General features: G+C 42.9%; 1 protein-coding gene and 1 non-coding gene across 13 annotated transcripts in view; both read right to left on the bottom strand.

Moving 5' to 3' along the window:
- VPS13D (vacuolar protein sorting 13 homolog D) overlaps positions 1-24,470 on the bottom strand; it is a 221,325-nt gene that overhangs the window by 64,140 nt on the left and 132,715 nt on the right. For all 12 annotated transcript variants that reach the window (XR_004973974.1, XM_036348853.1, XM_036348857.1 and 9 more), the window contains 3 exons: positions 23,385-23,533; positions 12,530-12,664; positions 11,230-11,397 (listed from right to left, as the gene is read on the bottom strand). Coding sequence is in view for 11 of the 12 variants with exons in the window: in XM_036348853.1 (XP_036204746.1) it covers positions 11,230-11,397; positions 12,530-12,664; positions 23,385-23,533 (452 nt within the window). In the remaining variant the exon portion in view is untranslated. The remainder of the gene's footprint in view (positions 1-11,229; positions 11,398-12,529; positions 12,665-23,384; positions 23,534-24,470) is intronic.
- On the bottom strand, positions 16,478-16,551 carry LOC118677925. Its single transcript, XR_004974631.1, has one exon. It is a non-coding gene; the product is annotated as a small nucleolar RNA SNORD28 (small nucleolar RNA).

Here is a 24,470-nt window from a genome sequence, read left to right as displayed (position 1 = left end):
CTGGATTAAAATTAGTAAAAGATCCACTTTTTCCTTTTCTTTCTCTCTTAACTCATAGACTGTAGGAGCCCAGTGACAATAATCATAATTGATAACATGCAGATAATCATATAAACATTAGAAGAAATTTTAAAAATTCAATTTAACCAACAAAGTTTCATTCATTTTGGCATCAACCAAGAACTGTGTCTATCAGAATTTTACCTCTATCCCATCTCACCAACTGCCCTCCAAATCTAATTTTGGAGGGCCTCCCCACACATTTGGGGGAGATCCTGTCTTGTTTTCAGATGGGGTGCCCTTGCCTGGGTTTATTCTGTGCAGGAGATTCTGCTGAAGGATGATGACATGCTTCAAAGGAGGCACCCCCCCCCCCCCCCCATCCAGGGGAGCCGACCTTCACACAAAACACAGCTCTGCTGCACGAGGGCTTCCTGCATGCTGCACACAGGGCTTGAGGTACAACCACCAAGGCGGACATGACTTAGTACCTGGCCCTCAGGAGCTAGTCTCCTATAAAGACCCGGATAAAGAGCTAAACCGCATGAAGGATGCTGAGAAGAGGCACACTAACTGCGTCAGGGCTGTGGCCACGGCTTCCTTCTCCCTCACCCCTAGAAGGACAAGAAGCAGGTGCCCACAGCTGCTGGCTCTACTTCAAAGACAACAGCAGGCCTGTAGCCAGAGGCCTGAGTTCTTGTGCTGGCCCCGAGGCAAATGAGCTGTGAGAACCTTCCTGGGCCTCAGTTTCTCCATCTGCAACCTGAGAGGGCGAAAAGCTGATCTCCGAGTTCCTTCCCAGATCTGTGTCCCGAGTTTCCACTCAAGGACCAGGCGGTGCTGAGGGCCCAGACCTGGGGCGAGTGGCTGCCACGCTCGGCTGGAACGAGTGGGAAGGGTGTTAGGGTTGGGGCCTCTCTTGGGAAGAACTCGAGATGGGTTCAATGGAAAGACAGATTAGAGAGTTAAGATACCATATTAAATGTTACTAAAACAAGGTTTCTCACAGAACTCTTTTTTTTTTTTAAAATAAAATTTCAGTTAGACACTGGTCACTATTGTGTTCTATCTTTTAAAGAAAAACAGTGGCAAATTCTTCCGTGTGTTTAATCTGAGATTTTTCTCCTCCACATAGCTCCCTCATAAAGAGACCTTAATTTGTCTTGCCAACTGCCATGGAACTGTGGCAATCCTGCGAACTCGTCCTGCTGGTGTGACTGGACGCAGAGCCCACGCAGGCGGCGGCAGGCCCCGAGACAGGCTGACAGCATCCATCCGCTGCCCCGTGTCTCCGGGACCGTGAGCCTGGAGGTCTGCAGGCCCCTGAGGTCGTCCGGCCGACCGCTCACACCCCCAGCACGTGGCCGGGACAGTGAGGCCCTCTCCGGGGAAGGCCTTTCCACAGCTGGCTGCCCCGGCAGGACGCTCCTCTGAGGGGACGCTGTCTGGCAGGGACAGCAGCGGGCTTAGCTGGGAGGCCTGGGCGCCAGCCCCGATTCCATGATTTTGGCAAAACTATTCAATCCGTGTGACTGAATGGCCCACCACGAAACAGGAAGTGATTATTACACCTGCCCTGCTGGCCCCATGGGACGCTGCAAGGTAAAATAATAATTTTATTTAATTCCTGAGGGAAAATGGGTGCTTTCTGGAGCAGCAGTGAGGTCGATGGGACAGCTGGGGTAGAGAGGAGCCCGGGGCCTCGCCTCTTCTAAAGAAGTCAGTTACCTTTGCTGTGACTCAGTTTCTCCTTCTGTCAGGTGAAACTAACAACACCTGCATTCTTTAACGCCTACGTTGGGGAAAATTAAGCAAGGACAGGAGCATGCTACAAGGCTGCATTTCTATAAAGCTCCCAGGAGCTGTCAGTAGCTCTTCTTTTAGAACCGACTGGCATCCTCCTTGCCAATGTCCAAGTTACTAGTAAAAAAATAACCCCGCTGGCCACAGCCTCCTGCTGCGAAACATCACAAAGGCCATAAAGCTGAAGCGATGGGCTGTTTCTGGAAGTACATTCTGCATAATTTTCATTTCAGCAAAAACACGGAAAGTTATTGCTTCCAAAACAATGTTTTCTTATATAAATTCAATAGCTTGCAGGAAATGTTTACTTAAATATCTTCCTCTAATAAAGCAAACAGGTATTTCCCATAAATATTATTTTAATTCATTAGATTGAAAGATGTGCCCTAGCTGGTTTGGCTCAGTGGATAGAGTGTCAGCCTGCGGACCAAAGGGTCCCGGGTTCAATTCTGGTCAAGGGCATGTACGTTGGTTGCAGGCTTCTCCCAGGCCGAGGCAACCAATAGATGTGTTTCTCACACATCAATATTTCTCTCTGTCTTTCCCTCTCTCTAAAAATCAATGGAAAAATATCCTTGGGTGAGGATTTTTTTAAAAAGATGAATGAACAGACTGGAGGAAGGTCAGTTTCCCAAGCCTTCCTATATCGTAAGCAGAGCCCGGCCCGATCCAGTAATGCACACCTGTCCTCATTCGATCCAGGCCAGTATCTCAGACCTGAGGGATGGGAGGGGCAGAGTGGAAATGGTACCTAAAAGTCACCCGCCTTTTCTATCTGCATTGCTACACATACAGCGTGATTTTGGATGTAATTCAGCTTACGTGTGGGAGGAAAGTCATGAACTTTTAAAAAGCATCTTGTTTATTTCACATAAAAGCCATAAAATAGTCAGACAATAAAGATAAATCCAGCAGGTATTTCACTTATTTAACAGCTATTTGTTGAATGTACAACATGTGAAAATGACAGACTGGATAAAGGAGAGTCCATATGGGCACAACCTGGATCACTTCAATTTTTCCTACAACAACTATTTATGGTTAGTCACGGGGGAAACTGGCAATAAAAATGATGACAGATAAGATCTTTGCCTTCTAGGAGCTTTAAGTCTCCTGCGGGATGCAGATGAATAAACAGACGCCTGTGTGGTGCCTCTCAGCTCAAGGCCATCGCCTCCTTGAGGAACAGAATGGAGTGTTCCTTCTGTGGGCCCCACAGCTCCTTATCTCGTGGACTGGAAACCTCTACACAGATTCCAGCCCCAAAACTTGTTCTCTCTGTACCACGACTACTTACAAGTACTTCTTGTCCGCCTGACCTGTCCCACCTCCCTCAAAAAACCGTTTCTTTCAGTCTTACTTTCCTAAGCCTCTGCCACAGCACCTCACACCTAAGTGACACTGTGAGAAGTTCGCTGAGGGCTGTTGGGAGATGTGCACAAAGGTTACTTTCCAAGGAAAAATGCAGTCACTGCCTCGATGCAAGCACCAAGCGCCCTGGGAATCCAGAGTGGAGAGAACCGCACAGGGCGTCTGGGTTAGACACCTTACAGGTTTGGAGCCATCTGGCCAGAGATGGGGAGGAGGGCATTCCAAACGCAGGGACAAGTATGAGCAAAAGAGCAAAGGTGCGAGAGAGCCGCATGGCTGGGGACACAGGAAGTGACCGGAGGGGCGGCGTTCTGCCACTTTCTCTTCACCCTTTCCTTCACTTCCCCAATTTGGCTCCTAGTGTTTGAGCTTATCCCCAACCTCCTCATGAGCCCAACTAGGACATTACCTTGTTCTAAGAACTGGCACGGGAGGGCTTTCCCACTGGTATTTATAGAAAAGAAAAAAAGAGATGCTGTCTTTCCCATTTGCCTGTTTGAGGCTAGGGATTCCCAGATGATAATGATGATTCAAAAAGCCTAGAAAATCCAGGCCCAGCACGGAGATGTCAGATTTGGGAACGAATGGAAAGCTGTTTGGGCTGTACTTGGAAATGGTGCTGTTTCCAACTGCTTGTGATTTTGCCTCTGAAGCTGGGGGTTTGGTGGAGAACTACATCGGAGGGGCTGGGGAGACATACAGGCAGACTCCCAAACTCACTTTGTTCTAAAATCTCTGGCTCCCACACTCACTCATGAGTAAACGTCAGGTCAAGGTAACTGGGCATCCCAAGCCCCACCTTCCTCACCTATAAAATGGAGCTGACACCGTTCTCACGGTCCATGTGACAATGAGGCAGACGGGAGGCACCTCGTCCACCCCTGACACAGAGCAGCTGCTCCATGAAGGAGGCGAGGTCTGTCACCCACAGCCCTTCCTGACCATAAGCATGGTTTCGACCAAGGAATCCCTTCTTTCTCCTCAGAAACACTTTGATTTAGCTTTTCCTCAAAATGGAAAGAGACTTAGAGAGATAATTATAGGGAAGAAAAATAAAGGCAAACAGAAAGGACCTTCCAAGCAGTGTTTTGACGTCTCACTGCCAAAAGAGAGTCTGACTTGCCCTTCAGATGTTTATAAAATCGGGCTAGAGTTCACCTCGCCTTAGGTTGTCAGTTTTTCAGGAAAGGCCAAGGGCTGCTATGAGTGATATTACAGTGCCACACCCCTGGGGTAACCGGCCAACCGAAGAGAGCCTGAACTGGCTGTTCTTCTCACCGTGCTTTCACCAGGGTAGAGAACTGCTGCTCTTTGGAGGACACAAATATTTCCTGTCTTTTCAATTTAGCAACTGGACATACTTTCCCACCAAGTAGACTGCAGTTTTGGACCATGAAGTGAATTCCTCTGAAACGAGATGTTTGGTCTCAGAAGATGACTTAAGGCCCTGACTTTTAACTGAGCTACTATTAGGAAGTGAAGAAAAGTTTAAAATTTTCCCCATCTTTCTGTTTCAAAAATAGAGCTTCGGTGGTGTAGGCCCTGCTCTTTGACTTCTGGCTGAGCTGCCTGATTAGGGTGGAAAGAAGGGAAAAGCTAAGCCCGTCCACTGAATCCTCAGAAGCAAGGCGGCTGCACAGGGCGGGTGGGGCAGCCTGGGAACGCTAGTCACCAATGTGATTCTCATGCCACCACTCAGCTCCCACCCTCCCTTCCCCGCCCAGCACACGCCCACTTCCCACAGATAGCTGAGATATGACCAAGTTAGGATGGGTCACTGATGGGTCATTCGGCATCTGAAACTTGCCTCTAACCTAAAGGAGCTCAGACTAAAGGAACCATTTTAGTACTCAAAGTTATCAGAGGAAAATAAAACAGAAATTCTGTTGCCAAGAATTTGAGTCATTTCTCCAGATACGACAACGCGAAGGCACCTCCTCTTGACTGGAAAAAGAAATCCCTTGGGTGACTTATTTAAGATCAAAGTCTTTTTGAAAAGAGAAAACTCTACATTCTCTGAGGGATAGATTACTGTCTGAAGTGAATTTCATTTAACACAAAGTTTTGTGCCAACTTAAATACACTAAAAACCCCAATGCTTGTAAGAAGGCATTCACCTATTACTTGCTTATAGGTACATGGAAAAGCTATTATGGGGATAATCAGCTCAACTATAAAATGGAGCAGCCATCCATAATGACAAAAACAGATACAAGTCATAAACTGCCTTTTCCCCCTCAGAATCCACGCAGGCAGCCACTCAGTGCATTCTTTGTGCAAAGATAAAACTTTTGCCTTGACTAAACAGGGCTTTTAGTCTTGTCTGAGCCTATAAATACACTCCCCAAAAGACAAACACAAACAAATGCTGTTTCTTAAACAAAAGGCAGATGGACCCCTCTGCCCTCAAGCAGGCCACCGTACACACGATAGGAGGTTGGCTCATGGCAGGGCTGGCTGAGACTCTCGGGGGCAGGGACATGGAAGTCAGTTCCCGCTGATGGCCGCTATTGCCTGAAGGGAGGCAGCTCCCCCGCATACCGTACCCCAAACAGAGACGAGCTCAATCGAACAAAATATTACCTAAAGTCCTACCTACGTTTTCCCCTGAACTATCTAAACAGTCTCAACTTCTCCCTCCCTATTTCTCTTTCACAGTTAACTTGCTTGTACTTATCATCAGTTCTCCTAAGAGCTATGAAAGCTCATTCTGAGACCAGGCAGGGCTTTTTGGTTGTCTGCTTTTTGTGTTTTTGTTGTTGTTGTTTTTATGTTTTAATATAAAGAGGCTTGTCTAGAACAAACCAAGCAGTTAGCAATGTGTATCTAAAGTGTCACTAAAGCCCAGAATCAAGACACTTAGTGCAGAAGATCAGGTCTTGGTTCTGCAGTGACCTGGCTGACCTTGGGCAGCACACCTCACCTCTCTGGCCTTAGTTTTCCATTTATATAATGGGGCTCAGGCCGCCGACCCTATCTGCTGACCAGGTAATTATGATGATCAAATGATGCCACATGAGTCAAACTATGTTTGCAATCACCAAGGTTCTAGTAAGAACCTACATGCCTAAAAGGAGATGGTGATGGTCACGACCAATCCAACGTAAGAATGAGCACAATCACCACCATTTCTTGACATAAACGATACAGTAGCAGTCACCTTGCCAGCTAACAAAGTGATGTCAAATTATAAGCTTCTGGTGTGAAGTTAGCAGTCATTCATTTTTTATATTCCCTATAGTGTGTGGAAGAAAGCCTTATGACAAACAAAGGAAATACATCATATTGGGGGTGGGGGGAAGGCCTTTAGAATTAGCTAGACTTGGTTTCAAATCCATCTTGCCATTTCTAGTTGTATGATCTTGACAAAATTATTTAACTTCTCCAAGTCTCATCTTCCTGGTCTGAAGACGACATTAGCACACATATTACACCCAATGAATGGATGTAACGGATTTACCACAAGGGCTGACAAACAGGTGTTCAATAAATATTTACAAATTGGTACGTGTTCCCTAGTGAAGAAGGGTGTTCAGCCCTGTTCATTCATCTTTTTCCTACTAATGCTGTTTATACCAAGAAATATTAGGTCTTTATCCAGTTCATGACTAACAAAACTTACTAAAAACAATAAAACAATTAACTACATAGAATAAAATGTATTAAGTAAAAACCAACAGAAAGCTCACATTGCCTTGACAAAAATTTAGATCTGCAGAATTTGAGCTGGGAAATTTGGGCTCGTTAGAAATAAACACCATAAAGAAAAAGAGAGAAATAACCCTACCATACCTGCCCATACCACTGCAAAAGGTATCAGTAATAGGAACATGCAGTGAATAATGAACCATGAATTCTAATTTCCATGAACAACAATTGACTTTGATGAAAATGATTTTGGTTAAAAATAGGGAAAATTATTAAAATATCTGCATTTATAAGCACAGAGTCAAAACATAGCTGGGATCAAAAAAGTACCCGGGATCAAAAGCATCCTATACGGCCTTGATAATGACACAAAGAGAAAATGGGAAGCAGCACAGAACAGAGCAGAGGTCCCGTGATGATCAAAAGTGCTTCTCCCCTTTGCTGGAAGAAATTAAGTCTGCTGCTGGCTTTCTTCCCTTAGGAAGACCAGGTGACAGCTGTAGAGAGCAACCCCTGAGTTTTTACAGGGGCAGCAGAGAGAATGGGATCATTTGCTCTATTGTTAACATCTGAGGTTTTCCTAGTTTGAAAAGAACTTGTCTTTTTTTTTAGAACTATGTAATTTTCCTGCAAGTATAAGAAAATATTACACAGTAATTACAGACAGAAGGGGAACTGGGGTCTATATAAGAGAGGGAATTTGTTCAATGGGCGTCTCCCCAGAACTCTGGCTTTGAAAGAGGTCAGAGGGGCTACAGGTAGTCACATGACACCCACCTAGGAAAATTCATGCTGCAGAGAGGAGCCGTTTCTCTGACAGGGTTTTAGGGTTTGAAATGCTGTGCTTTTATTAAATAAGGCGTATGCCATGAAAGGATTTCAGGAGTGGCGGGTTTGCCATGGCCTTAGGAATGGGGCCAGATCTTTGAGGTTCTACTCAAAGGGTTGGAGTCATTTTTCCAAGATCCAGGCAAGTGAGTTGTGGAACAGAGGCCCCCAGCATGGTGGCTAATCCCTGGGACCTATCATCTTAGAGCCGGAATCCTGAACCTGATTTCTGAGGGTTGGGGGATGAAAGGAAAAGGATAAGAGAAATAAAGGGCACAGATTATTTTCTAGCTATAGTTCCTTGAGGCTAATATTAAATAAATTAAGTAACTGTTTATGTAACGAGAAATTCCAGAAGTGGATATGATAGCCCTGAAATTAAAAATCTGCTGTGAGTAATTCACAACATCTATCCAAGATAACTAAGACCTTAAGTGACAGAATGAATTCCCTCTTAACTTCTCACTAGATTTTCACCTACTTCATCTCTTTTGCTCCTCAGGGCAGAGGGTCAGGGGAAATGACCATCACCTTTTCATAGGTTAAAAAACAGCTTTCAAGGTTAACAGAGAAAAGGATTCTTTAAAGCAGAGGTGGGGAATGTCCGACCTATAAGGCCCACAAAATCATTTGTTCTGGCCCTGCCAAGGCATTAGGAGTGAGTTAATTAAATGTTTGACCAAATATAGCAGGCTCATTTTTAAGTTGATAGTTTTGTATAGCCTGAGAATGATGTTATAAATATCCAAATGGCCCTTGGCAGAAAAAAGGTTCCCCACCCCTGCTTTAAAGGGAGGAATGAGACTGGAACTCATCAGCCCTAAGCTCCCCTTAACACACAACCCTATGTCTACAAAAATGACAATTTTGGGGGAGGCATGAACCTCTCTGAGAATCTAATAAAGACTTTACATCCTTGCTCAGGAAAAACACACACACACACACACACACACACATAATATTTATAATTAATTTCAAGAGGTTTATGAGTTTTTCCACTCCACACACAGCCCATGGAACCAAGGTCTACTCTTCGCAGCCCTGTGGGGCTGGCTGGCTGCTGGGGCTCTGTGAGGTGCAGTCCCGTCATCTCTGACCCCTTTCTTTAATCAAGGGAACCTAGGCACTCTTTAAAGGAATACTTCCCACAGGCCAACAGTTGATTATTGTGGTCATTTGCACTTCCTTAAACTCCTCTTGTATACACAGAAAAGCAAACACAACATTCCCCCAAAGCAACATTAAAGGTCTGATCTCAACCCACAACACTACAAGAAAATGGAGATCTTTAGCCACACTACATACATGCAGAATCACAGATTACTTGAGTTGGTATTCAGTTGATGGACCTGGCATTTAGAGCTATCATTGCTGATATGAATAGTAACTTTAAGTCTCTTTGTTTTCTTATCTTAGAGATATATGGACTAACCTTTATAACACATCCAGGGATCTTGGTATCAAGATAAATTACACAGCAATTCCTCTGAGTAGCAGCCTGTGGCACCAATACTGACGAGCTTACTAAAGGCAAGAGAACTGCATGCAGAAGGACCCACCCACTTGGGAAGCTGGCTTCCCATTCGAGAGCCCTTGGGGCCTGGAAAGCAGTACCTTTATATGCAAACCCACCAATAATACAAAGCATGAAATCCAATAAAATGCATGACCATTGTCATCAGGGGTCAGGAGTATTCTGCCCTCTCTCTCTGCTTAAGTTATATTCTCATGCTGACTCTTAAGCTTCAAAAAGTTTCCAGGGGAAACAAGAACCAGAAAATAAACAAGACTTCCATAAATGAGAAAGAATAGAGAGGCCCAACCTTCTTCCTCAGGATGCAGCGGAGGACTCTGGGAAAGCCCACAGGGCTCACCTGTGGAGTCTCCACCTTCTTCCTTCACATCCACAGGTTAACTATGGAGGGTTCTAAGAGCCACACTGGCCCAGATGGAGCGTGACTCTCCGCTCTCTGCGCCCGAGGCCCCCTCCTCTGTAGACTGTAATGTACAGGCTTTCATTTCAAGGGTATTAATAGTTTCCTGGTGGCTACAGTCTAAACGTTTTACATTGATGCACATATAAGAGTCAAAGTGAAGCCCATTTCTCAGTCTATATTTTTTATGACATCATATCTCCTTTTATTCTCACAGAAAGCCAGTAAAGGTGCATTTCTATTCTAGGTTGAGAAAGGCCTCTCGGTACAACACAGTGCATTTATTTTCCAAATTAAAGCAAAGCCCAGATACAAAAACAAAGAAATTATAAAACCGAGGACACTTGCTATGCTGATTAGAATTTAACAAAATTAAGTACAATCTTTAAACTGGCGCTTACAATAAACATTTACACACACCTGCCCACATCAAGTCCGTGGGAGTCTGTGCCACGGCGGAGCAGGGCTGTGCTGCCGTCGGGTGAAGGTCCACGGGCAGCGCAAGAAAGAGTTCAAGGATGGAATGCATGTGCTCATTCGACTCTGAATCCAAGTCTATTTCCAAACATGATTACAAAATCTCCTTCTCCCATCTCCAAAAGCCAGAGTTGCCTATTTTGAACCACAAACCAAACTATACACTTTGGGGCTGGTTTAATAGAACTATAGTATTGAAAGAATGGATCAGCTCTAGAAAATAGTTTGGAAAACAGGAATGCGTTCCCAGCTTCCACACATTACCAAGAAGGCTGTGCAATACAGGCATGCCATCAACTCCGCTTTCCACCTGCCCTTCAGGATAAATTCCTAGGTGGCGCCATTAGCGTCTTCTCCGGGAGAGCCACCTTTACACCTGGTGGCAGAGGGCACACGTGCCCCTAGGGTTTCCCCGACAGCAAACGCTCTACAATGAATGAGCAGAGGGCACAGGAGCTCTCTCCAACCTGCTCCCTTGTGAAAAGGTCAGCCTCTGGAAGAAGTCTGTGAAGCTGACAGGAAGGGGAGGAGAACCGAGACCTTTAGCGGCCTTTTGTCTATTGTCAAATAGCAACCCCCTTTCAACTGCCGGCACCTTTCCCAGCTTCACACGTAAAATCAGCTCCTGCCCAGAAGTAACTGTGCAATAGCAAAATGTCCACCAAACAAGAGGCCAGTGAACGAAGAGCTGCTGAGACAGCAAGGCTTGGAGGATTACCCCGCTGTCCTGTTGCTGAATGCAGACAACTCAAAGGGTCGCTGCATTCTAGAAAGCCGTATTTCAGTTTGGACTTCATCGTGTAAGCTGTGAGGAGGAACTGGGAGATTCTAGACAGGGAAATGGCACAATCAAATCTCATGTTTTCAAGTTCACTCTGGTAGCTCTGGAAGATGCAGTGAAGTCCAGGGGCAGGGGGACTGCAGTGGCCCAGGGAAGAGACACCAGAGTCTGGATGAAGGCAGTGGTGATGGGGAGAAGGAACAGGATGTATTTCAGGGGCGCACGCAGTGGGCCGGTGCCAGGTTATCAGAGGTGAGGGGAAGACAGAGTACATGAAGCGAAGATCATGTATGTAACTTCTCAAAACCTCGTACTATCCCAGAAATTACAGAAATGTAGAGGACTCACGTGGTGGATGACCATGGAACATCACCTGTATTTCCTTACCTTGGCAGCAGAGTTAGATACTCCATGGGTAACATTTCGGATAAGGCCCCCGACATTTCCATACTTTATCAGTCCAGTGACCCCCTCAGAAACGTCATTCAGAAGCCCCATGGGATTGCCAAGGAAGTCCACCGACCCCAGGATCCGCGCTGCCTGGCTGAGGAGTTCCTGTCACGTGGAGGAGGGAGACAAAAAGAAGAGCAGCCCCTGTTTATACTGCAGTGTCCCAAGCACAGAGGTTAGAAATCAGCCTTGTCCCCCATCCATCAACACCAACAACCACCTTTCCATTCTCACCAACTACAAGCTCCACCTAAACTTCTCCCAAATGCACATATCCCAGAGGTTGCCCCCAACACTCATAAATTTTCCTTAAAAATAATCCTCAAAGCCATTCAGAAGAATAAAAAAAGGTATGAAACAGGATTCTTTACATGTATGTACATTACTATGTGCTCGATATTCCCCTTTCCGTTGTTCCCACAAATAGGGAATTAACCAGCAGCAGAGAGAACGTGAAGTGAGGGAGGAGGGAAGATCTGGGGTCCCTCATGATCCAGGCCCCAAAGAGGACACGTTCGGACCTATCAAGAACCCCTCCATTTTCTGTGCACCTCCACCGCCTGGGTCCAGGTTCCGGGGACACCTGCCCTATCACTCTCCTTACAGTTCAGTGGAATTATCACCAATTCGGAAGAGCAAGGAAGGAAACAGAGGGAAAGGAGGAAAATGGGGAGGAGGAGGGAAGGAAGCGAGAAGAGGGCATCTTCTGACTCTGACAGCGAATACATTTGACACGACCATGACCTATCTGTTCGCTGAGGAGTAAGCCTCGGCTTTATGTTGTGGTCTTTGCAGCCTGGATAATAAGTACAAATGGAAAATGTCCAACTTGATAAAAAGGTTTTTTTTTAAAGTTCAACTCTAGGGCAGGATCTCACAGGCTCTAATCACATCGGTGTGGTTGTTGAAAGGAGGCCCAGGCCTGGTAAATAAAGAGTTCACAGCATTTTGTGTTATCATTACAGCATCAGTTAAAGTCTTGAGAGTTGTGACTAATCTCGTGGAGGCCTCTGAGACTGGTTCTGAAGGACCAGACTCATGGCTCATAAATCAAATGCACTGTTTCGGGGTTTTCATGATGTGTACAGGCTTCGTGGGCCATGACCTGACCCATAACTCAACAACCTCAGCTGAAATGTGGGTTCTCAATAGTAATGTCTTAGTAGCCAAATTTCCCAAGCAATCAAAGCAAACACCCTGCATATGCTCCAGCTCTAGACACCTCTCCAAAGCTCACCTCCTGGAAATGTTTGAGGATGTCATTGATGATGAACTCCTTGGTCTCATAGGGATGGACCCGAGTGAATGGATCCAGATTAATCACAGCATCTTCGAACCGAATCAATGGAAATCCCAAGGTACTTTTTAGAGCCTAGTTAGGGAAGGAAGAAAAGGACATAGTTAGGCTATACGATGGCCTTCCAGGGCACTTAATTCTGGATTCCATGAGAGTTACAAGTCATGTCAACTTTCCCACGGGAATAGGGCTCTGATATTTATAAACAAGGAATTTCCCTGTAATTATAAGAGGAAAATATATATGTATCACCCAAAGTAACGTGTATCACATAGAAATAAACACTATTGGCTTCGCAGCGTAATTCTTCCTGATGTTTTGTATCTGTGTGCTTGTCATACTTTACTTTTTGACTGAAGTATACCAAATGTACAGAAAGGTGTACTGATCAAATGTACAGGTCAACAACTTTCCCAAAGTGAACACAACCGTGGAACCATCCACACTAGAAAATAGATTATCCTAGAAGCACCCCCTCCCTCCCCATCTTCGGACTGCCAGTCACTACTCCCTCTTCCCCTAAGTCACCACTAATCTGACTTCTATCACAGCAGATTAGCTTTTCCTGCTCTGAATTTTATCTAAATAAAATCATTGGTCTGTACGTTGTTGTATGTGGCTTCTCACAGTCAACATTGAGTTTGTGAGATTCACTAGGTTGCTGCACATAGCTGCACTTTTTTTTTTATTATTACATGTGTCCTTATCCCCACATTACCTTCCATCACACCAACTCACACCCTCACCCCCCTGCTGTCTGTGTCCATTGGTTAGACCTATATGCTTGCATGTAAGTCCTTTGGTTGATCTCTCCCCCTTACTCCCACCCTCCCCTACCTTCCCTGAGGTTTGACGGTCTGATCGATGCTTCTCTGTCTCTGGATCTGTTTTTGTTCATCAGTTTATGTTGTTCATTACATACCACAAATGAGTGAGATCATGTGATATTTATCTTTCTCTGACTGGCTTATTTCACTTAGCATAGTGCTCTCTAGTTCCATCCATGCTGTTGCAAATGGTAAGAATTCCTTTTTTACTGCAGTATAGTATTCCATCGTGTAGATGTACCACAGTTTTCTAATCCACTCATCTACTGATGAGCACTTAGGCTGTTTCCAAATCTTAGCTATGGTGAATTGTGCTGTTATGAACATAGGGGTGCATAAATCCTTTCTAATTGGTGTTCCTAGTTTCTTGGGTTATATTCCTAGAAGTGGGATCACTGGGTCAAATGGGAGTTCCATTTTTAGTTTTTTGCGGAAACTCCATACTGTTCTCCACAGTGGCTGCACCAGTCTGCATTCCCACCAGCAGTGCACGAGGGTTCCTTTTTCTCCACATCCTTGCCAGCACTTGTCGTTTGTGGATTTGTTGATGATAGCCATTCTGACAGGTGTGAGATGGTACCGCATTGTTTTGATTTGCATCTCTTGGATGATTAGTGACTTTGAGCATGTTTTCATATGTCTTTTGGCCTTTCTTCTGTCTTCTTTCGAAAAGTATCTATTTAGGTCCATTGCCCATTTTTTGATTGGGTTGTTTATCTTCCTTTTGTTAAGTTGTATGAGTTCCCTATAAATTTTGGAGATTAGGCCCCTATCAGATATGACATTGGCAAATATGTTCTCCCATGCAGTGGGCTTTCTTGTTGTTTTGTTGATGGTTTCCTTTGCTGTGCAGAAGCTTTTTATTTTGATGTAGTCCCATTTGTTTATTTTCTCTTTAGTTCCCATTGCTCTAGGAGCAGTATCAGTGAAGAAACTGCTTCAGCATATGTCTGAGATTTTGCTGCCTGTGGATTCCTCTAGTATTTTTATGGTTTCCCGTCTTATGTGTAAGTCCTTTATCCATTTTGAGTTTATTTTTGTGTATGGTGTAAGTTGGTGGTCTAGTTTCATTTTTTTGCATGTATCTGTCCAATTTTCCCAGCACCATTTGTTGAAGAGGCTGTCTTGACTCCATTGTATGCTCATGCCTCCTTTGTCAAATATTAATTGAGCATAGTGGTTCGGGTCGATTTCTGGGTTCTCTATTCTATTCCATTGGTCTATATATCTGTTCTTATGCCAGTACCAGGCTGTTTTGAGAACAGTGGCTTTGCAATACAGCTTGATATCTGGTATTGAGATTCCACCTACTTGTTCTTCTTTCTCAGGTTCGCTGCAGCTATTTGGGGTCTTTTTTTATTCCAGATGAATTTTTGGAAAGTTTGTTCTAGGTCTGTGAAATATGCCGTTGGTATTTTAATGGGGAGTGCATTGAATCTACAGAATTGCTTTGGGTAGTATGGACATCTTGATGATGTTGATTCTACTAATCCATGAACATGGTATGTTCTTCCATCTGTTTGTTTTCCTCTGTCTCCATTTTTAGTGTCCTGTAATTTTCTGAGTAGAGGTCTTTTACCTCTTTAGTTAGGTTTATTCCTAGGTATCTTATTTTTTTTTGGTGCGATGGTAAATGGGATTGCTTTTTTAGTCTCTCTTTCTGCAAGTTCATTATTGGTGTATAGAAATGCCATAGATTGTTTGGCATTAATTTTGTATCCTGCTACATTGCAGAATTCATTTATTAAGTCTAATAATTTTTTGATGGAGTCTTTAGGGTTTTCTATGTACAGTATCATGTCATCTGTGAATAAGAACAGTTTTACTTCTTCTTTTCCAATTTGGATGCCTTTTATTTCTTCTTCTTGTCTGATCGCAATAGCTAGTACTTTCAGTACTATGTCAAACAGGAGTGGTGAGAGTGGGCATTAGCTGCATTTTATTTTTATTCTGCATTGTATTCTAATGTATGAATAGAACACTATTTAATCATTGCCGTTAATGAATAGTTCTGTTATCTCAAATTTTTTGCTATTATGAATAATTCTGCTATGAACCTACTTGAATATGTCTATTGGGGCACTTTTGCATGCATTTTTCTTGATATAAACATGGGAGCAGAATGGCTGGGTCATAAAGAATGTATAAAACAAACAAAGAAACAAAACTGAAACAGACTCAGAGACACAGAAAACAGACTGATAGCTGTTAGAGAGAAAGGGGTATGTGGGCTGGGTGAAAAAGTTGAAGGAAATAGGCAAAACCAACCAAACAAACAAACAACAACAAAAATCAGACACAGACAGCAGTATGGTGATTACCAGGGGGAAAGAGGGGTGGGGGAAGTAGAAGAGTGTAAAGGGGGGATAAATGGTGACAGAAGGAGAATGACTTGGGCTGGTGAACACACAATATAATATACAGATGGTGTATTATAGAATTGTACACTTGAAACCTATATAATTTTATTAACCAATGTTACCCCAATAAATTCAAAAAAATAAAAAATAAATAAAAAATACCCCCCCAATAAAGAATGTACACATTCAACCTTAGTATACACTACCACGCAGTTCTCCAAAGCACTTGAACCACTTTACATTGTCTTCTGCAGTCTATGAAACTTCTTATTCTATATCCTCATCAATACTTGGTATAGAAAGCTTTTAAAATACAAATATTCTGATGAGTGTGCAATGGTATCTCAGTGTGGTTTTAACTTCCATTTTCCTCTTGAGGAATGAGATTAATTATCTTTTAATATGCACATTCTATTTAGATATCCTTTTTTAAAAAGTGTCTATGCAAGTCTTTTGCTCATTTTTGTAGTGGGTTGTCTGTTTTTTCTTTGCTTTGTAGGAGTTTTCTTATACATTCTGTATACAAATAGTCTGTTGAATAGATATATTATCAGTATCTTCTCCCATTCTGTGACTTGTCTTATTACTCTTGATAGTTTTGTTATGTTCACACATTTTTAGTTGTTGTTGTTTTATAATGGGGAGAAAATTATTACTTAAAAATATTAGAATGGAATAAGATTACTTCATTGAACAGAAAGTGCCATCAGAACTCTAACATGCTATCCCTGTCACACCTCACAGAGCATCAGTGTAACAATTCAAATCATCTGACATTCTTAGTTTTAATGAAATCCATCTTTGTGTCTGGGTTACTATCCACACCAATTCATAAAGGTATTCCCATATGTTTACTTATAGAATTTTTATTATTTTATTCTTCATGTTTAAATCTAAAATCTACCTGGACTTGATTTTTATATATAGTGTGAAGTAGATAGAGCTCAAGAGCCATTTTTTTTCCAAATGGACAAATTGACTATTATTTATTGAAAAGCTCATCCTTCCCCCTATTGCAGTACAGTGCAAACTCTGCCATCAGTCAAGTGACTGTATTTATGTATCTGTTTCTCTTTTCTGATTCATTTTCTCCTGCCTTCTGTCAATACCACACTGTCCTAATTACTGCAATTTTATAACAATTTTTAAATCTAATAGTGTAGTTTCTCCAACTTTATTATTTTTCTTCAGTATTACCTCAGTTACTCTGCACTTTTTATTTACAAATATATTTCAGAATCAGCCTATTAATCTGCCACATAAAAATTGCTGAAATTTTCAACAAGATTGACTAAATCTAAAGATCATTTTTAGGAGTAATGACAACTTTACAATACTGAACCTTCTAATGTCCCTTTTAACTATTTAAAATTTCTCACAATAATGTTTGTTTTCCAGGTAGAGGTCTTATATACTCTTTGTTGGATTTATTCCTAGGTATCGGTGGTAGATTAAAAATGACCATACACCTAGCCAGTTTGGCTCAGTGGAGAGAACGCTGGCCTGCGGACTGAAGGGTCCCGGGTTCAATTCTGGTCAAGGGTACATACCCAGGTTGCGTGCTTGATCCTCAGTGTGGGGCATGCAGGAGGCAGCCGATCAATGATTCTCTCTTGTCATTGATGTTTCTATCTCTCTCTCTTCCTCTCTGAAATCAATAAAAACATATATTTCTTAAAAATGACCATAAATTCTTTGCATTTCCTACGATTAGTGGAATTTATTTCCCTTCCACTTGAATCTGTACTGACCTTGTACTTTACTTCAACCAATAAGAAGCAAAAGAAGTAACACTGTGTGACATCTGAGCCTAGGCCTCAAGAGATCGTGAGTTTCTGCTCTACCCTTTTTGATGCTGCTACCATGTGAAGAAGCTGAGACTGGCTTCCTTGAGGAAGAGTGGCCATGTGGAAAGAGGTTCTGTTGACAGCCAAAAGCAACCACCTGACCTGTGACTAAGTCTTCTTACATCACTCAGTGCCAGTTGACCACCAGATGACTACAGACACATGAAAAATCACAGGTGAGTGCAACAGAAGCACCACTCAGTTAAGTACAACCCTAATTGCTGACCCACACAATTATGAACAACAAAAAAATGGCTGTCTTAAGCCACTAAGTTTTGGGTGATTTATTTACACAGTAATAGATAATGATTCTGTATTTGATGTTTTCTTAACACTATGATAAATACATTCTTCGAATTTTCCTTTTCTCAGTAATTGGTGCTGACATGTAGGATGCAACTGATTTTCGTGGCTCTGTTTCTAGTGTCTGTTTTTTCTCTTGGTAGGCCTGGTCATTTGTGATTAACTGTAACATTTTGTATGAAAACTTATAGAGACTTTGGATGAGTCTTTAGCTTCTGGCAGGCAGTTAAAGGGGTGTAATCCAATCAGGATTTGTGTTTTATCGAGGCTAGATTTCAGTCTTCATAAAGGCCTGGTATAGTTCTTCAGTGATCTAAACTGAAAACCAATTCTATTCCTCCATCTTTACTCTCTCCAGCACCGTAAACTGCTAAAAGGTCTATTTAGCTCTTCAGTCTCTTGGCTGTCACTTTTTGCCTGGCTTCTGTCCGACTAGGTTACTTAGAAATTGGCACCTGCCTCGAGAAATAAAGCAGCTCAGGTTATTGGGGTCTCTTTTGTGCCTATCCCTTCTCTGTAACGTATTAGCCCCTCAATTACCAGCTCTCTTTGTAGCAATGAAGCCCAACTTTTGCTCTGCCAGCCTCATGAGACTGCCAAAAGCTTTCCTCGGATTCTCTGCCTTCTGGCAGCTGCTTTCTGCCTAACTGCCCTACCTTTGTCCCCATACCACTTACAAATTAGAAATGTCTCAAGAATAAATGCAGAGTAAACAGTGTGCTCACCTTATCGAGTTTCCCGCCTCTCATAAATCTTGGACCCTTGAGTCCTGGCTATCTTGGTAGCTTTCCAACACCTTCAAACAGACTTTGTGTGTTTTTTTTAATATCTAGCTTTTCTTGTAGTTCTCAGCTGGTTTGGGTCTGCTATAAGCCAGTTAATAATTTTTGGATGTAGTCTATTTTCCAATTTATATTTTTATTTAACATGATTGATATTTCAAGGATTTTAGAAAGCATCCCAAATTCTCTTTTTTGGATGTGAAAACACTTGCTCATGCTAATAATAGTACATCTCTGATCCACTTAGAAGTTATCCTTTTGTAGAATATGAATAATAAATCTAATTTTATGTTTTTCTATATGGCTAACTAGATAGTCTAATAGCACTTATTAAAACACCTGTATATTTCCCACTGAGTCAACATGTCTTTACAGTAAAATCTCATGTGAAATTTAATGGACTTTCTATTTTATTTTCTTATTTATTTTTTAATCTTTTAGCATGTATTTTCTTTTAACAAGAGTATGTTCATAATTGAAATGACACCACAAAACTGAAGATGACACCGTCTAAAACCAGGGAGTGGGAAAACTTCTTTGTGACTCAAAATTCAGATTCAAAGACACACAAGACTGCTAAGTTTGACAACATTAAAACAGAAAGCTTTTGTATGATTTAAAAACACACAAACACCAAAAGCAAAGTAAAAAAAAACCAAAAAACCTGCAACTTATATCAAATACAAAACTTACATAAAGAGCTTCTAAAGTCAGATAAAAGACCAATCATATGATTTTTAAAAATGGACTAGTGATATAACCAAACAGGTTAGTTCAGAGGGAAAAAAGAAATGGCCTTTAACATAGAGATTAGGAGACGGAGGAAGAGAGTAAAAGAAAACGGAAAAAGCCAGAGAAGAAACAAACAGGAGAGTAAGAAGAACCAGAAAGGACGGACGTCAAGAGGCAGCAATGCCAAAGTCGGCGAGGACCCTACAAAGAAGGGAAAAAGCCACTGGATTTGGTGCTGTGGGAAGCCACTTGTAACCTTTTACTAAATAAGAACTGGAGAACAAGACATTTTAGAGATTAAGAGCATCCTCAAGTTAATTCAGACTAACACTCTCCTTTTTGTTATAAGTAAAACTAAAGAAATGCTAAGAGGATGGCCAAAACGGATGGAGATGGTTATTACCAGGTCTCAGACTTGACCATGCTAATTTTCACAACAGTAACTACCTATTAGGTGGAGAGCATGGAGACCAGAATGGAGGATTATATTATTTCTCCTGGAAAACTTTCCGCTGCTCATTCCTGCACGTCTCACCCACCCTGGGTGAGTGGTGATGAAGTAATAAACAGGCATTATCTCCCTCATTTCATTGACAGGGAAACTGAGGTCCTGAAGGCTTAACTGTTTTGCTTCAAGCTACACAACAAATGTGCTGGGGAAGCCAGGTACTGACAGCAGCTCAGAGTTTGTTTTGTCAACACAGCTCAGAGCACTGCTTTCTTCTCCGAGAAGAGGAAATGAGATCAAAACAAAGGCTTAAGGCAAAAAGCTTTTACCCCAACTTCCTCATTGCAACCAAACATTGAAGAGGAGGAACCACACAGAGTAGCGAAGGCTTTGAAACCTGTACTGAGTTGTCAAACCCTCACCCACTGGAGACACTATCCCCTTTCTGAATGGCTGCTGTGCTTTGTCTGAACCAAGGAAACACTAGTATTCTGGCCCTTCAATAAAATGACCTGCCCTTGTCATTTACTGCTTTGGGGCCTCCCGTATTGGAAAAAGCTGCCATACAGCTATTGGTATGAGTAATCCTGCCACCTTCAGGCTGTTCTGGTCGAAGTAGAAGGGATGAGAGGGAAAGAGCCAAACAGGGCTTTTTCTTAGAGTAACTAGAGGACTAATCACATACAGTAGTATACTAAGTTGATGCTCATTTACTCAAGTAGCAGTTTCCTGTTATAAAATGGATTCTGGGGAAAACAATCTGTGCTCATAAGTTCCTAATAAAAATAGGAAAGTGTCTACTCCGACCTCTGCCAGACAAAAACTGCTGAAGTCTTCCAGAAACTTTATAGAGCTGAAAGGAGAAATACCTGTCCATACGCCATAGGTCTCAGATCGCAAGCCAGCCCCTGGGCCACGTCCTTTCCTCTCGGAGTTTATCCTGCACTAAACAAAACTGTCTGGAATTCATTCTTTAAAGGTTTATTTATGGTGCATAGAGACTGTTTATGTGAAGCAGGGTATCTGCCCATTTCCCTCTTGGGACAGTGTTTAAAACTACAGGGATCTTTCCCTCTCTGGCACTTTCTGAAATACAATTAACAATACTGGATCTTTTTTCCTTTAACAAATCTGGTTTTTATTTAGGAAGGGGAGGAAAAAAGTAAAGGGTCTGAAGTTTCCCAACAAATTATTTCAAGCCTTTGAGAAGACAGTTTTAGGCTTTTTAAATAGTGTCTTTGTTTGAAATTCCCCCTCACCCCCACCCTCTTGCTCTCTGACCATTAAAATGTGGGTTTTCTTCCAAACTAGATTGCTCAATTAAAGCCCTGCTTTTGTAATACCCCCATGCTCTAAATGGGAAAAGAACTGCTGTAGGCCACCTTGTGAAACCTTTTAAAGGCTCCTGGCTTCTTTGATCTTTAAAAAAAAAAAGAGAGAGAGAGAACATATAAGCTACCTGGCATTCTCCATATTAGTCGGCTACTCTAACTTGCAGACTTGGGAGAATAATGGGGAGACTGGGGGTGGGGATGCTGTGCTTTCCTCTCTGCATTTGTGAAATGGAACTTATTACCTCCCCCTTCTCCCATCACAGAGGAAGGAATCCAATTGAGATAGCAGATGTGAGACTGCTTCGAGTCCTTCTGAACAGAATCCATCTGCAATAACGTTCCCTCGGTGTAAACCTGAAGAGACTTCGCTCTGAGATTCCTGACAGCCTCACTTCTGGCCTGGCGTCAAGGGAATCAAGATAATTATTCCTTCAACACCAAAGACACGGTTACCTTTTAGTCAGACTCCTGTGACTCCTGCGCTGGGACGGGGCTCCATTTCCTAAGCACATACTCCAGCCATTACATATCGTCGCGAAGAGCACGCTGCTCTTCCTAAGAGCGGCTAATAAAGGGATATTACTCTCGGTGGTAGTTTTCCTCTTGAGTGTGGGAGCAGCCCTAGGCAAGGAGGCTTTTAACTCATTGAGATGAGCCAAGAGCTAAGCAGGGAGCAGGTGAGTTAGGAAACTCTTTGCGTAAATGACATTATTTTATGAGTCCCAGGCTCCACTAGGAGAAACCAAGACACGGTAAAACGGTGACTTCCACAAGCTGTGAATTTCACTCTGAAGTCCCAACTCCCAGCACCCTGCTGGGAACACGGACGGACCCCACTCAGGGTGGCCGCGCCCGCACCTCATAATGTGGCCGCTCCACTGAGTTTCCTTAACAATTGTTGGAAAATGCCTTCAAATGCTCCCGCGCAGAGTGCCTGCCAATGAAACGTTCGCCTGAACGATTCCCGGCCACTGTATGCAGGGCGCACATGCGGCGGCAAGACCGGGGACGCACAGGGAGCCAGTTCCCCTGGAGAAGATCAGGCTGCAGTTGTCAGTCTGGGGGAAAGTTTTCTGCTGGGAGCAATCTGAAAGGCATATTTAGGTGTCTGTGTTTCTTAGTAAGATGAATTTAAAAACAAGAAGTTCTTAACTCTCAGGAAATGCTTCACATTGGCCCGCTGGGCGAGTGCCAAGTGCTCGGGGGAATATACACTTTATCAAACAAACTCATTCCGAAGGGTCACAGAAGTCAAGTGGATACTTGTGGATATTAGCAAGATAGTGGTTTTCCCATGGTTTTCCCCCACTCCCATGCTAACTGTAAGTATCTGCAGTCTCCTGGGAAACATGAAATTAAAGCAAATGAAGCAGATGGGACAACGGGCAGTGCGTCAGGAAGGGCACCCTTGCCGGTCTACGCTGCAGGGCAATCCCCCACCCCTGGACCTGACCCAGCAGCTCAGCCCCACTTTGCTGCCTTCATGAAGCAGCCACTCGGCCCTGTTCTTATCCAAATATGATCTGATGTTGACCAGACTAATGAAGAGTTTATTGCAGAAAATGAAGAAGCTGCTCAGACTGTGTCAGGTGCGTATCAAGATGATCGCGTTGCGTCTGGTCTGGGGGTAGGCAAGGCCACGTCTCTGTGGGGAGTGGGGATGTGGCCACGTCTTCCTTGAAGTGGCAGGCGTTTCTAGTGTCACCCACTCAAGACGCGGAAGACGCAGAGAGGAGGAGAGAACCAGGAGGGGCAGGCAGGTCTTGGGCACAAAAGGAAGAGACTGTCTCGGTGGTAGTTTTCCTCTTGAGTGTGGGAGCAGCCCTAGGCAAGGAGGCTCTTACCTCACTGAGATGAGCCAAGAGCTAAGCAGGGAGCAGGTGAGTTCTAACGTACTTCTCTGTCTACTCTTTTGTTACTCCTTAATCTTCGGCAAAGTCATACTTAAACATTTTTAAAAAAATGAACACGTACGTACATGTACACACACACACACACACACACACACACACACACACACGTGAGTCAGTAAACCCCTAAAGAAGGAAACCTGTAAAAATGTCTGTTACAAATGGTGCTGGACAGAAAAAGCAAAGAGTAAACACACTCACTCTTTTCTGAGGAAAAGTCATTGTTTAAAATGTATCCAGCTCTCAGCTCACCTTCAGGTCCAGGGGTAACTTGTTGGAGGTGAACACGCTCAGCCTGATCTGGGGAATGCTGATCTTGAGATTTTCAAAGTAGTAGCGAATGGGTGTTCCCCCTTGCTCATCTGTCTTTTCGTGGAGGTTTTCGTCATATTTTTCAACCTCTGGCACAAAGATAGAATTGTTTTATAAAAAATGAATCTCTGAAGCCTTATGATTCAAACACTTGATTCACATATTTAAAAACTCACAGAAAAATGTAAACATCGATTCCCTCTACACTTAGTTTTTCATGGTTCAGAATTATGCACAGTATCCTGATGCATTTCCTTGTAAAAGCAGATCTGTTGCATGTTGTTGACCAAAAAAGCACAATAGCTTAATCTTTGGTTTATGGCTCTGTACTCCCTGGCAGAGCACCTTTGGGGAAAAAATCCAGGTGGGTAAGCGAGAGCTCAATGGTGTGTTTGTTGGTAATAAGTTTTCTAAAAACCATGTTGCTGTTGTCATTATTATTATTATAAATGACCTCGATTTTCTGAATTTATTTCAGAAGATGACATCCAAGTAAGTACTTGGAGTGTGTTTTAACCAAATCAAAGTAAACAATGACCAATAAATAATGAATCGGAACAAAACATAATGCCTTAGAAAGAAACAGGCTGCAGGCTATGCAGAACTGATGTCACAACCAGCAGCATTCTCTCTCCCAAGCGGTGAGCATCCGTTTGCACAGCAGAGTCAAGGCCTATTTTTTACTTATTATCTCACGAAGTAAAAAGGTTAAGGGCTAAGCCACAGCAATGTGCCCTTTGACTCGATGTTGTGCCCACACCCATTTGGGCAGCTTATGTTCACTTGGCTGCATGTGCCTTAGAAATAAGAACAAAGATATTATACATATCTACTTACCAAATAAATTAATGCTGTACCTATTAGAGTTCTATTTATAGAAAAAAGGGGTAAAAAAAAAGATATTGCAACAGAGCCTAGCTTATCTGTAATCAGGACACAGAAATAGGAAGCAGAGAAGATATTCCGGTGAAAGGCAGGCCAGGCCTTTACAGAGTCTAAATCCACAATACAATGCTTGGCAGAGTG

This window comes from Myotis myotis, unplaced genomic scaffold, assembly GCF_014108235.1.
Source record: "Myotis myotis isolate mMyoMyo1 unplaced genomic scaffold, mMyoMyo1.p scaffold_m19_p_2, whole genome shotgun sequence".
Taxonomy (NCBI): domain Eukaryota; kingdom Metazoa; phylum Chordata; class Mammalia; order Chiroptera; family Vespertilionidae; genus Myotis; species Myotis myotis.
Note: the sequence above shows the minus strand (reverse complement) of the source record. Positions and strands in the feature narration are given on the sequence as shown.